General features: G+C 32.0%; 2 protein-coding genes across 21 annotated transcripts in view; both read left to right on the forward strand.

Annotated features, from left to right (window-relative positions):
- LOC143190838 (uncharacterized) overlaps positions 1-7660 on the forward strand; it is a 144661-nt gene extending 137001 nt beyond the window's left edge. For 12 of the 20 annotated variants that reach the window (XM_076395460.1, XM_076395448.1, XM_076395508.1 and 9 more), the window contains 4 exons: positions 4719-4974; positions 5022-5411; positions 5469-5688; positions 6966-7660. In XM_076395460.1, coding sequence (XP_076251575.1) covers positions 4719-4974; positions 5022-5411; positions 5469-5688; positions 6966-7197 — 1098 coding nt within the window. In that variant the 3' untranslated portion in view covers positions 7198-7660. The remainder of the gene's footprint in view (positions 1-4718; positions 4975-5021; positions 5412-5468; positions 5689-6965) is intronic. The other 8 variants (XM_076395489.1, XM_076395549.1, XM_076395421.1 and 5 more) reach the window with 3 other exon arrangements.
- Positions 7661-13627: 5967 nt separating this feature from the next.
- LOC143206539 (uncharacterized) lies at positions 13628-14506 on the forward strand. Its single transcript, XM_076419139.1, has 5 exons — positions 13628-13700; positions 13748-13888; positions 13945-14070; positions 14133-14230; positions 14438-14506. Exons 1-5 carry the CDS (start codon positions 13676-13678, stop codon positions 14504-14506), a joined length of 459 nt encoding a protein of 152 aa, XP_076275254.1. The 5' UTR covers positions 13628-13675.
- Positions 14507-15082: the final 576 nt, after the last annotated feature.

Here is a 15082-nt window from a genome sequence, read left to right on the forward strand (position 1 = left end):
CTATTTTTATTCTACCTACTCGAGTGCCTCTATTAACATTTTAGACAGTAAACACGCAATTAACGTATATACATATATATTATGGAGTAACAAAAAGCAAACCAAACCGATAGTTGGCTCCAAAAGCTTCTGAACCGCTTCTTTTTCTAGAGTTGGTATTATTCCAGTTAGCTTAAAATTAACACGTATTAATTAAAAGAAACGTAGATTGTTTTAGAACTGATTAAAAAAAGGAACATTTTATTTTGGGGGTTTGCAAGGGTATACAAATTCGAACAATATTAAAAAAATTGCTAGGAAAAAACAATATTCCATTATTTTATGCCGCTGAAAACAAGAAATTAATACAAATGAAAGAATTGCAGATATAATCTGTGATAATTTGTGATTAGCTCTACATCCGATGACACGAATTTGTCGACGGTATTTTGCTTATTTTGTGATTGATATTTTAATGATTTTTTGGGTCTCTCTCGATGTCTGTTTCACGAGCAGACTGGTAAATGGATTTTTAAAGATAATTAGTTATTATTTCGGATAGGATTACCTAAATCTATTGAGGCTTCTCCAAAATATTGAAATAGAACGTTTACACACCACCCTTGAGGCGAAATACCAGTAAGAGCGTTGTATTTTAATTTTCGAGAATGCCTACCTATTTTAAGAGAACTTAATTTAAGGTAATAATTGACAAAAGAAAATGTAAAGGGTCACAGACATTTCCCAAGTTCCCTAACGGAATCCGTTTTTAATTCAGCCAAAAATTTGAACGTTGGAAACCGTGTGTGTGTGTTTTTTTTTTGATTATCCTATTTCGGTGGTTTTTTTTCAGTTTCTACAAGGTTACGGTCGCTAACCTAACCTTTGGTAGCTCAGGGTCACTCAATCTTAATAACAATAGAATTATACAATAAAATTTTAGCAGAAAATGGTTCCACCTTTCTACAGATTACTCGTTTAAATCTCCAGTGACTTAATGCTTGTTTGTTCAAACGAGTAATACGTCAAACTGGAACCACCACACTACCTATTTAAACATAGTACTGTTTACCTTTTATACAGAATACATTAACCACAAGTTGTCCAATAAGCAAGAATAATTTACAGATTTTTTACCAATATAAATTGAGTGCCAATATATAGCAGAGCTGAAATTCTGATTATTTTTTGGATTTTTTGCTGGTTACAAGTACATTAGGTGAGATAGCTAACATTTTTATACATAATAGAAATACGATATTAAGTTGACGATCATGCAAAACTTTCAGCTATTAGAACACGGGTCCGCTCAAATATCGACCGCTGTAGGTATTATTTGGGACGCCCTGTGTATTATTGAAACAAAACTGACTGCAGTGTTTTTATTCGTTTTCGTTTTAATGTTCCTAAATAAACAGTTAACGTTAATCTTATTGTTAATATTAAAGAAACAAATAACGGTTAGTTAAATGTTACTTTATATTTAGATAAATTCTTTCTATTGTACAATAGTTAAAAGAGGGTAATTTCACTTATACTTAGTACTTAATTAATTATTACTAAAACAAGAGAATGAAACAAATGTATACAACACTACACTTATTAATTTAACTTTATAAAGTTGCGACACAACAGTTAGCCAAAACAATTAAAATAAAACGCTTCTGTTTCGTTCTAATGTATAGCAATGTAGAAAATAATCTGTTGGTATATTATTCAATAAGTAACGTATTACATAGTTTTACACAGCGTCGAAGTCTGATGAACCGAGCGAAATTTAACCGACAACCATTTTCGTGTGGAACGACCTTTCCGATTTTTTCGCCGTTTTAACGTCTACAAAAAGTTTAGCCGGTATATTTTCTCCTACCGTAGATCGGACCATTAGCAGACGCCTTGCATATCTCGGAATCAGCCGTGATTTATCCTACTTTGTTGGCAAAGCGTTAGTTAACAATCGAAGAAATACGACCTTTCGCTATGGCGTCGAAGAACAAACAAACAAAAGCTCTTATTGAGCTTGGCTGATGGAGACTTGGACTCCTTTCGGCGTTGGTAAAAGAATTACGATCTATCCACATTCATAAATAACCAGCCAGTGTTGTTTCCGCAAAGGTCGCTGGGCATATTAATAATGAAATTATGCGGAAACCGTTCGTGGTGGGAGTTGGTAATTAAAGTCGCGCACATACGTCAAGATTTGCCGGTGTTGTTTCGTCGTTCTTTCAGAGTTTCGATGGTAATTTCACATATAGTTTTTTGCATAAGTTCCTGACATTTATAAATAAATTGTGTATATATAGGATACAGAATATTTCTAAAATAATGTACATGATGGAGCTGAAGCGTTTGACGTTATTTGAAGTATTCTGTATTTAAATAAATAAGTTAAATATTAAGCAACACTGCAGTAGCAATCACTTCACTAAGGATTATACTCATTCAATCCAAAGATTGAATAAGCTCGAAGCACACCCTTAAAAGAAAGGTGTTCTTCCAGTTTAGACACTCTCATTGTCTAGCTAGTTACCTTTGTATAACAGCGTTGCTTGGTTTCCCCACCTCTTCCCTTCTTCCCGAATATTCTTGTACAGCACCTGTTTCAGATGTTGAAACTACAACTCTTGTTATTGTTTCCCATATATTTTCTGTTTAGTTCTGTTAACACGATAAGGTTTTTTTGTCTTTTTTTTAATAAATGAATACATATAATTCGGGCACATATTGTTAGTGTTATACGATTTAGATAATTTTGCCATTATGTCTGCAATGCTTGTCTTCATAAAAGATGCATATCATAGTTGTAAAATACATTTTCTTTTTGACAAATAAAAGATCTGTAAATACACACTTGCATTGTTTTTTTTGTGAACAATCATAAATCCGGTTAAGTGAATCGGAGGTATATTTCACTATTGGGAATAACTCATTGGTATTGCTGATAAATTAGTGTAGATTTGAGTTTTTATAACATTATCAATACATGTAGTCATACTATAAGGTATGGAGTTACTAGGTTTATTCTTGCATCAACGCCATTACAATATATTCCATCTCGTACTCATCAGCTAGGAATCAGCAATTCATGAAGTATGATAATTGGTACCATCATCCGATATTATAGTAAACTAAAATGAGTAAATATATTTCTCTCTGTCTATACTATAACCTTAACACTAATATAACCGGTATTCTCTATTTTTCTATCAACCATAAGTTCTACCAAAAATTAATTAAGATGGTAGTATTTCACGATTTTTTTATATACTTTTATTTTTTATTGCTTGAAAACCAGGCAGGAATTGTCTTGAGATGCAAAATTAATTTTCTTCTTATTGGTAGAGCAATGAGATTAGATAATTATTATTGCAACCTTTTGCACGGACTATCTTTTAAGGGCTTAAGATAAAACTCAAAAAACCGACGTGAAAACAGTCAACTCCATTCTGAATATTCTCATATATAAAATATTTTTATCAGACGAAAAGATACTAGCTGCAGCGTAAGTGTAGTTCCAAAAGTTTCTCATGTAATTATAAATGGGAAATTAAAAGCCAATTTAAAATCATAATATTGTTTCTTAATTAAGACTTCTCAAGTTCATGAATTTCATAAAATCCGAAATATACTCTATTAAGTTGATTAAGTAAATAACTACACCAAATGATATTAATGAAATATTGTGACTAATTACAAATATAAATATTATAAATTTATTAGATTTTAAATTGTTGTCGTCAAATTTGATTTAATATAAAGGTATTACTGCTTTTCTTGCACCCTACAGAACATAACCGTGCTAATTACATTAAATACTACAATGACAAGCATAATTACCACATCTTATATTAAATATGGTTAGTACAATCTTATAATACAAATTAATTTATTACTATTGATCTGTTATACTTGAATCAAAACAAGCCAGACGACTGCAAGATAAATATGTATTAATATTATATGCATTTCACAAATTAAAATTAGATTAAACTACTTAGGCTAAAGTTCCTGTCGTTTAGTTCGATTCCAAATGATTTCGATATCGATTGAAGAACTTCTGATTTCCTGTGTGTTGTCCAGTAATTGTATTGCTTCCACATTGTTGCGTTTTAGTATCCTTATTTCATACTTTACGGCTAGATCTTGGATAACTTCATAAATTCGTTTGACTTCGAGGTCATCTTGCAGTTCTTCGTTGGTTACGTAGTGATAAGCCTAGTAATTAATGGAACAAATCTGTTATGACTGCGTTGGATTTACTAGTTGATTTGATGTTAAAAACTCCATGTTTGTAATAATTTTTTTAATTTTAATATTTATAAATAATTTATAATGCATATTATAATTACAGAAAATGCCCGTATTACCTTTAGTGCGAATAATATTACAATTAATGTTATTTTATATTTAATATATTACATTAAATTAAAGTTTTCAATTTTGATGTGTGTGGTCCTTTGATTTTACGACATTATTTCCAAAGAAAGGTAAAACCTATTTCGCCTTTCCGTTACTTTTCGTATATCGAAGCATGGTACTCATATAATAAGAGTAGTATTTGTTCTAGATGATACATTTTGATTGGGTTTCATAATGTTGTGTTTGTATCAAATGAGTGAAAAATTTATATTTACTAAAGAGTACATAGTTTTCCAATAAAACGGAAAATATAACTTATCTTGAAAAAATTTGATACTTTAGCACAGAAAAGTTGTAAAATAAAATATATGATCTTTTAGCCCGTATTAGACGTCGAACAACATAGTGGTTCATCTCTGGAACGTCCCCCGTCCTCAGCGTCGTCGTCACGTGCCTCTACACCAGGCGCGCCTCTCTTACCATTCCCTCTCGCTGGTTTACTCGAAGCCGGATTAGTGCCACCTTTAGACGGTTTGGGAGCAGCTGCTTTCCGATGCGGGGCCTGTCTCGCAGGTTTCCCGTCGCCCTGGCTATTGGAGCAACACGCTGCTTTACAACATCTTCCCGGTGCAGTCGGTAAGTGTCAAACTGCTGAAGTAGCTTCGCTTTATTTGTGGTAAAAGATCCTTTTTCAGGTCCGGACAAACCCTTCGTGTGCGATCAGTGTGGCCAATCGTACCGATATCGTTCCGCTTACGTTAAACATAGAGAGCAAAATCACCGAGCGCGTTTACCGGCGGATAAGCTGTTTTCCTGTGACGTTTGCGGAATGCAATTCCGATACCTGAAGTCTTTCAAAAAGCATCGCCTGAATCACGCGCTAGAACGGCTTCATGGAACTCGCAGACCGTCGGGCGACTCGACAGCATCAGTGACGCCCGCTGGTCAGGTCGAGCAAGGGAGCGATCAGGTGTCTAGCAGTAATGAGGCATTGTTACCTCAAGATGAGGACAACGTACTAGTGACTAAAGTTAAGTCGGAGCCGGAAACGGATGATACGGGAGGTAATGACGGTAATGTTTGCTGCTATTTGTGGTAACATTATGTTGAACACATTTTTGTTGCTTTAGGTTGTGAAGGGGCTTCTACGATGGAGACCGAGAAACCAGACGTTGAGCAGGACGATACTATTGATTCCCGAGTGAGTGGTAGTCTCCCTACTCCTGCAGCTGAACTCTTAAGATCGGATGGTACCGATGCGGCAGCGTTAGCAACGTTGCTTCGTGCTGAGCCCAATGACAGCACAGACCGGCAGAGGGAGCGCAGGTTTGCATGTCCGTTTTGTGGAAAGTAAGTAATTTTATTAGTACCATAAGGAATTTTCTTTTTTTGTTTGTTTTTTTTGTTATCAAATAATATTGGGCTTGAAAAAATTTATTTCATCTTATTTTAAACCTGTATTATAAAATTTAAAGAAGTGAAACAAATCTGTTCGCTATATATCATAGATTTTTGTGAATTCATTTTGAGTTGTTGTTGTAATTTTGAAGCTTCATTATGAAAAACTGTATGTATAATTATTTTTCAAAGTATACCAATAATTTAGAATATGTTTTCCTTGTTAAACTAGTTAAACCATGCGATTTTCCAATTTAAGTGGTTTTGTAACAAGAGCCCAGTTTGATTGTATAGCAATCTCAACAATTTTAAAGAAAACATGAATTATGAATATATGATATGACTATTATTTATCATAAATATATAAATTTCATATATATCACTATATAAAAAAACAATTATATAAAATGCACTAAAGAAAATGTACTATGGAATAATACTCTTCAGTAAGATATAAATAATGTAAACAAGTGATAGTAAATCATAAAAAAAACTGAGAAATGCATGTTAAGAATTTATGTTAGAAATTTTTATTAGTGGCCATAACAATAACTGAAGGTCATGAAGTGCTGTGTGAAGTTTATGACAATCATGCTCCATCGATATCAATATGTAAGTAGCGGTTTCAACGTTTTAAAAGAGGCATTACTTGAAGAAACCGTCAATGGGATGGGTATCGACTACAATTAATGCGTTTGTGCCGATCATTTTCGTTACCGTATTCGACGTTCGATGTTCGACCGCATGTTACAATACCGTCGAAAACTTACTTGGAAAAATTAAAATGGACAGTGCTAACCGACCCTCCATATTTACCAGGGCTTGCTCCTCCTGACTAATACTGGTTCCGACAGGTGTGTCGTGATCTGTCTGAGCAGCCTTTAACTTCTTATGAAGATACAAAAAATAATAAAGATGTACCGATTTCTCACAATAAAGTTTCAAATAAAAGAAAATCCTTTAAAACTAATTTATAATGTTATAATTCATAATTAAATATTTTTTTTTGTAATTTATGACATGTAGCTAACTGAAAAATCTTCTGATACTATTAAAATGCAAACATTTTTATACAAGATTTTTTTACAATTTACGATCAGATAACACCGAGTAAAACTGTTATTTTCATATCGGATGCTATATTGTATGTGTTTTTTTGTTAGGGTAGAAAGAAAGCCTTTAATTATATATCGAGCCATTTATCCCCCACGTTGCTTTCTTTTCTCCAGGTGCGTCCGGTCCAAGGAAAACCTCAAACTGCACGTCAGAAAACATACCGGTGAACGGCCCTTCGTCTGCTTGTTCTGCGGCCGTGCTTTCGGCGGCAAGAGCGACCTCACTCGCCACCTGCGCATCCACACCGGCGAACGCCCGTACCACTGCGACATGTGCGGCAAATGCTTCGCACGTGCCGACTACCTGTCCAAGCATCTCACCACTCACATAAACACTCCCCGTTAAACGATCACCCTTTACAGCCCTACCGTCTCCGCCTCCCCTCTCGCCCCGCACCCTTTCAACGAGTTTCGGAAAAAAGGAACTTTAAATCGTCGCCCTCGTCCCTTCTTTCCTTCCCACAACCACCGTTTCCCCCGCCCAACGAAACGTCCCTTTGTTTCTTCATTCCGCCCATCAGAAACGAAATAGTTTCCGTTTTTTTTTATTGTTGTTGTTGTTGATATCATTGACGATTTGTGATTTTCGGGCAGCGTATTAAGATTTTTTTTAGCCGAATTTTGTTCTGAGTTGTAATTACTATTTACGCTGCGATGGGGTGGTACCGGCGGTCCTTCAAGTTCGCGTACAAAACAGGAGAGGACCGAAGAGCCATCGGTATGCCATCATCCGCGCCAAATATTCATAGAAACAGAGAGTAATAGCGAAACAGCGTTATTTTCCGGATAACTTTTAAGGCACACCACAAGAATTATTTTGGTACCGTCCTCCAATACCAGCCTACTACGCAACTTATTAATGTTTATTTGGCTGTGAATAAATTTTAGGTTTTGTGATAATACAGTAACATATTTTATTTACTGTTTTTTAACGGAACGATAGAGATAGTGAGTTACCAAGAAAAAAAACACAAAAAAAAACTTAAGCAATATTTAGTACCATTGACGCAGTTCCTCTAGTCAATGAAGTTGCCGCAATTTTTTCGAGATATATTTCGTCGCTGCTATCGTCAAAATCCGCGATGAATTTAGTTGATATTCCCATGAAAAAAGGGGGGTGCGTCTTGTCCAAACCGTTATTAACACGCACAGGAAAAACCAATATTCTTTTATCGCATTAAAAGAACGAAACACCAAACTGACGGGATGGACGACCGACCGAGCCCCGAGTAACAAACGACGACGTTCATGTGCTATTGACGGTCGCAGACGACTTGATTACATACTGCGGGTCGTGTTAAGGTAGACAATTATATACATCGAAATAAATTTATGAAATAATTAATAGTTATTTATTAAATATTCATATTATGTCCTGTGCCAAATTGATGTACCTCATGTTTTAAAGAGTTAATAATTGTATTGGCCCTGTCCAAGAAATGAAACAAGCGAGGGCCTCTCGAGGATTCCAGACGGGCTCTTGGTGGCTACACGAAAACATAAACAATTGCTGACCGGTCTGGTTTTCTATCAGGACCTCACACTGTATGTACTACTTAGTCTTAATTTAATCCTTTAAATGTTTAACATCGAAATAATCGTCTGTAATATACAAGATGTTTTATATTTTTTTATATACATTTTTAAAGATCCTCCTACAAATAACAGATTTATATTATAATAATATAGGATTAATTTGCCTACAACACTAATCCGAAACAGTCTTACCTCATTGTTCATGATGTTAAACATTTACTATTTTTTAACAATGTTAATATACATACAATATAGTGTTATAATTAACTATTTTATACAATTGGGACAAAAGAACATTATTTTAATAAAGACGATACAGAAAGTTTTCTTTTCTGTGTACTATGGTGCCTTTCACATATATGTTTTAAAGAATAATGGTGAGGCTACATTTCGTACAAGAACACCAGCTTGCCGATCTTTTTATTTGTAAGAAAAAGCTCTAAGAAATCTTTATTTAATTCCTAAACTTGTGAGTGACTGATATAAAATTATAACTTATAATAGAGAACAGTATCGTTGATAATAAACTTTGTCAACAACTTGTTCTTTATTTAAGTATTTTATATTAACCTTAATGTAAAATCGAATTAACTGAATATTATTAATATAACATTAGCTTTGGATGGTTAAATAATATATATATTTCTGTCATTCTATTATTGTTTTAGGTCTTTTATTTTATTTCATTAGTTCGCTTTGTTAAAACCAACTTTACATATAAAAATTGAGCATTGCCTATATTACTTCTCCAATTATCAGACATATAATGGCATTAAAATGAGTAAGTTTATTATTTTTTATATTAAACTTGCTCTAAAATCTAAATTTCTGAACTCTTAAGTTGATTCCACGATTGAGCAAAATAGCTATTTACTCTAGTATTGTCACTTCCTTATGTTAGTTTTTCTAGTAGTTTCGTTTATTTGTATAACTTCGTTTGGTAAAAATTCTTTTTGTATATAAACATTTAATTTTATTCTACTGTCAGAAATAATAGTATTGATGATGAAAAGTAAAAAATCATGCTATTTATTTAGCTTTTGTTAACTTTGTAGTTTTTGTATTTGTTTTATTATCACTTAGTTTTTATATTGGACTCATTTAAACTTGAGTATAAAGTGAATAACTTTATATGTCATCAAATGTATTCTTTTCAAGTTAGGCTTAAACGCTGATCTAACGAAAATTTTATTGTAAATGGTAAATCATTTCTTAGAGTATTTTTTTGTATAATCATCACCGACCAAAATACCGAGTGCATGAAGACTGCACTCCAGATCGCACGAATGTACTTCACCATTTTTTTAGCAATACTAAAAACAAAAGTCCCAAAGCAAGCACAATTCCTTCCACAATTATAAGAAAACAAATATATAACACTGGATGTTTTTGCTAAAATATTGTAAATAAGACATAATTGATCTAAAAAAATAAATGTTCCTAATATGTGTGACTAGTTAGTAAGTTATATTTTTATGCATTGAATGTGTAAATAGTCTAGCGATTTTAGTAGGGCCCAAAGAAACCTAATGATTTTAACTACTTTGTTATAAACAAATACAGATTTTGTTTTATTATTATCATGTCTTTTTTGAGAAAAGAAACTGGATTAATTTTACACCTTTACGCACAACGGTCATTTCTTAATTGTGTAAAAATTATATAAAGTATTTAATCCCAGTTAAAACCGCCAAAGGCCCAACTAAACACTATTTCTATAGCGACAGAATTGCAAGAAGAATTCTGTAAGGAGGGGCATAGACTTAACTTCATAGCTAAATTTGTAAAATTGGTGTTGTTTTTTCGATGTCTAAACTTAAACAAAAAACACAAAGGAAATGCTATTTATCACGTATTATAGAGACAAGTCAAATTACACGCAAAAAGTGATGGTATATATATATATATATATATATATATATATATATATATATATATATATATATATATAATTTATTGTTTACTTTAATTAAGGAGATGCGAATTTTGGCCAGTGTTCCTTCTATTTTATTATATACCAATTATGAATGTTTTGAAAAGGAACAATATATTTATCTAGCTCTCAATATTTTGTTTTTCAAAGTAAATTGTAATTTTAAGATAGATTACCGGAATAAAATTTTCAAAACTGCTTTTTTTTTAACAAAAATTTATATATTTTATTATTAGGTAAAAGATATATAAACAATAATAATAAATACTCTCACTCTTTCTTCAATTAATATTTTCTATAGGGCATTTTCAAAATGCATTTTTTATATGAAAGCAGTTTTGAACCTCTTAAATTAAAACATACTTGCAATAAACCGATCAAAATGTACATTAACAAAACAAAATACTGCCTGAAATTTTTCTTTGTTTAACAACAATCGACCCCGATTGTTCTTGTATATTGAACGAAATGTTTCTCCTTGTATAAAACACGACGTTGTACATTGTTATAATTTACGAAGACAAAAAAATTAAAACTATATAAAGATAACTAACTCGACGGAATTACATACTACGCAATTCATATTGGTAAAGGTTGCTCAGAATATATAAAAGAAATATTATGGTGCTGAATAATATGTGAATGAATATTGTGATATAGAAATGTTGATTTGTAGGAATTTAGAACAATGATTTAATAAGGAGATATTTTAACTGATATTTTTAAAATCTCTGTGTCATTTTTTCTTACTATATTACATAGTAAATTTATATAAATGTATTTTGATGTTATAAACCTATATTATTATTATTATGATTATTATTATTGCAATTATTATAAACACTGTATGTGTACAAAATACATCGAATTCATATATTCATTATGTTGTTTCTTTTTAACAGTTAACACATTTGTATAATATTAACCTTACGAAAATAATTTTCGGTATTTTGGTTTAGTATATTACCATGATCTTGTCTATATTGATTGATTGATATTTAGGGAGTAATAAAATCTATTACTTAATTAAATAACTTACTTCTTGGGTAAGTATATTTTATAGGAAAATAATTATCCTGTATACGCTAGTACTGAATATGCAGAATAATTAACATTGATATACAAGAAAACATTTAAACGAAACAAAAAAAAGAACTTCTATGGCTCTTCTTCTATGATCTAATATTATATCTAATAGTAGATTATGACCAAAAAAGAGGCAGCATACATATATTTAGTTTGAAATATATTATTAACAAGGGAAGAGTTGGACAAGAAAACCTTCAATATATTAAGGGCTTGCATGTACTATTATTATTTTTTCGCCTTATCATTGTATTTATTGAGAAAAATTGGTATTGCAACAGCGCATCCTTCACGACTCGTCAACATGTGGCTGAGTGTTGTCATGTAACAGGATGACTTTGCGCCCGTTCCTTACAATAGCTGATATTTTGCTACATTACACCTTGCTGATCTTATCATATATAACACGTCATTTGAAAAGTCCCCGGCCTGACACATAGATGGCGCTACTAGAATTAAATCCATAGGCCTTTTAGTTAGCCCTAACTCTTAAAAGATGAGTGTTTATATTTGACAGCTGTTTCACATCATTAGTTTGTGAATTATAGCATTTTGAGTGAAGCAACTTTTGTTATTGTGAAAAAATTGATAAAAAGGAATTTCGCGTGTTAATAAAATATTGATTCTTGAAGGGACAAAATACAGTTGAAGCAAAAACTTGGCTTGATGGCGAGTTACCGGACACTGCCCCAGGAAAATCAGCCATCAATAATAGGTATGCTAAGTTTAGACGTGGTGAAATGAGCACCGAAGACGGTGAACGCAGTGGAGGCCCAAAAGGGAATGTTACCAACAAAAACATTAAAAAATCCACAAAATGATTTTGAATGACCGTAAATTGAAATTGAATGAAATAGTAGACACTTTATCACACAAGATATCAACTAAACGTGTACATCATATCATTCATGAATATATGGGTATGATAAAGCTCTGTGTAAAGTGGGTGACGCGCGAGCTCACTTTTGACCAAAAACAACGACGAGTTGATGATTCGGAGCAGTCTTTGAAGATGATCAAGCGTAATAAACCCGAGTTTTCACTCCGAAGTCCAACCGACAGTCATCCGAGTGGATTGCACACGATGAACACGCTTCAAAGCGTGGGAAAACGCTGGCAAGATTATGGCGTCTGTATTTTGGGATGCGCATGAAATAATTTTCATTGGCTTGACCTTGAAAAAGAAAGGACCATCAACAGCGACTATGACATAGCGTTATTGGACCGTTTGAAGGACGAAATCGGCGAAAAACGGCCTCATTTGAAGAAAAAGATAATGATGCTTCACCAAGACAATGCACGAATTGCTTCCTCATCCACCGTATTCTCCAGATCTGTTTCCCAGCGACTATTTTCTGTTCTCAGATCTCAAGAGAATGCTTGCTGGGAAGAAATTGTAGTCGAATGAAGAGGTGACGCCGAAACTGAGGACTATTTTGAAGTAAAGGACAAATCGTACTACAAAAATGGTATCGAAAAGTTGGAGGGTCGCTATAATCAGTTTATTATCACCTTTGTAGTGAATTATGTTGAATAAAAAAAAATTGCCCAAAAAATGTGTTTTACTTTGGTAGGCTGGGGACTTTTCCTTGACCTGTTACAGCAATAATTTATTACCATAAATATTCCATTTCGATGTTGATGTCGATGATTGTCGTAGCAGTTTTCATTGTCAGTCATAATACGACATGGAAAATTTTCTTTTTCCTGCCAAGGAATTAAATTGCGATATTGAAATGATTCGAAATGCCATTTTCAATTTATTCGTTGGTAGCTATTACACAACACCTGGAAACTGTTTGAAAGTTGTTTGAGAGCTTGTGCTGGGCTTGTATTTTTTTGTCATTGACATCAAAACTTTTAAATCGTTAGAAAGAATAATTCAATAATACTAAATGGTTACGTTGTTAAACAGTTGTTTACAAGGATATTTTGCATTTTCACTATATGCTCATCAATATATTTGCACCATTTAATATAATAGTTACTGATGACAACTTTATTTGTTTTATATTTTCCACGCATATTAAGCAATAGTAATTTTCAAATAGCAATAGTCGCATTAATTTTTGCAAAAATTGTATTATTTTACGTGTAAATTAAAATATACATAATTTGTGAATATTAACTCTTTATATTGATAAAGAAATTTTTACTGGTAACAGTTTTTTATTATAAAATTTAGAATGTTATTTTGCATATTGTTCATGACACTTATCATGTCAGGTGTCACAAGAGCAGTTTATGACATTGGTGTAAATCATCTTAAATGTTCTTTTTCCTGAAATATATAGGTAGTATTACAACATAATCATACTGTTGATAAAAATATGTATTTTAGATATTGAAATGTATCAAAAACAGGAAGAAAAAAATGTTGAAATAAGCAATAATGGTAATAAAACATTGTTAATAAATCCGAACTGCCCTATAGGAATTATAAAAGATTATCTTCAGAATCAGCTATTGATACCGGACGATCGTATATGACAAGCCTATTTTCGACTTAAAGCACCATTTACATTAATGATATTTTAGAGCCTTTTGATTTGTGCACAGAAAAAGGAAAGCAAATTAAATTAAATGAGATATCTGTTATTGAAAGTGGACTAGAAATACTGAAAGAACGAGAGATATACTATGTGATACTGCCAAATAACTTAGGCTAGTAGTTATTATCGCATAAATATTTTTTCAAAGACTATTTTAATAGCTTGTTTTATCAGATGAAACTCCTTCAATTCTAACCCCGTTACTGTCAAAACAATCGAAAGAATACTCAGATTTTATGCTGCTTCAGAAAAAGAGAAGTTCTATAATTAAGGTGAAATTTTATTATTGAGTTATTACTATTTTTGGCGAGTGTACTAAAAATTATTAAGTAAATTATATATTTTCCTATTTTCTGAATTATGCTCCATGGAAATTTTGAAGTTAATAAGGTGAAAATGTGATCTCTGAGCTAGATTCGTTTATATATTAATTTGTTTATATGTATATATAATATGTAAAATTATTCTTTAATTTCTAGATGCGGAAGGGTTCCTCGACTAAATCGAGAGATGCTTTGTCTAATAGTTCGTCTACAACAAAACAATAACTAATATATATATATATATATATATATATATATATATATATATATATATATATATATATGTATATATAAATATGCAGATAAAATATAATATTATATTATAAATAATAAGTATTTATCGGATTATTTTTGAATAAGTTTCTTTGATGTTCAGCTAAGGTAAAACAAATCTAAATAGTCTACAAATTCCATTAAAATTTACACAGATTTTACTATAACTTTTATTATTAACAAATCAGTTAAGTCACCAGTTCAAGGTAATACAAATTTCTCTTTAAAGCTTCTTAATCGTTAGGATATTATCAGGACAAGTCCTGTTTCATGTACAAAAGTCGCACTGAAGGACCTAGAGAAGTTGGTACAATATACACCATAATTATCAAGAATTACATAACTTTTAGAAAATGTTGTCAAAATCATCCTGAAATATATTAAAAAAATGCTGGTGATGATATGATAAAATTGTAAGTATAGGAAATCGTCATCAAAAAGGGAAGGAAAAACATTTAGAAGTGTACTGTAGTGACGGTCAAGTTCGTATTATTGGGCCTTACCCTGAATCTTTGAATTATCTACATA

This window comes from Rhynchophorus ferrugineus, unplaced genomic scaffold (assembly GCF_030347505.1).
Source record: "Rhynchophorus ferrugineus isolate W39M unplaced genomic scaffold, kcgeb_rfMv2 rfM1, whole genome shotgun sequence".
Classification (NCBI taxonomy): Eukaryota; Metazoa; Arthropoda; class Insecta; order Coleoptera; family Curculionidae; genus Rhynchophorus; species Rhynchophorus ferrugineus.

What these genes read in the sequence shown, in the direction of transcription:
- LOC143206539 (XM_076419139.1), top strand. Translation starts at nt 13,676, where the DNA reads ATGTTCTTTTTCCTGAAATATATAG. An exon ending in CTTTTTCCTGAAATATATAG is followed by an intron (nt 13,701 to 13,747) that starts GTAGTATTACAA and finishes TATGTATTTTAG; the next exon opens with ATATTGAAATGTATCAAAAA. An exon ending in GCTATTGATACCGGACGATC is followed by an intron (nt 13,889 to 13,944) that starts GTATATGACAAG and finishes ATGATATTTTAG; the next exon opens with AGCCTTTTGATTTGTGCACA.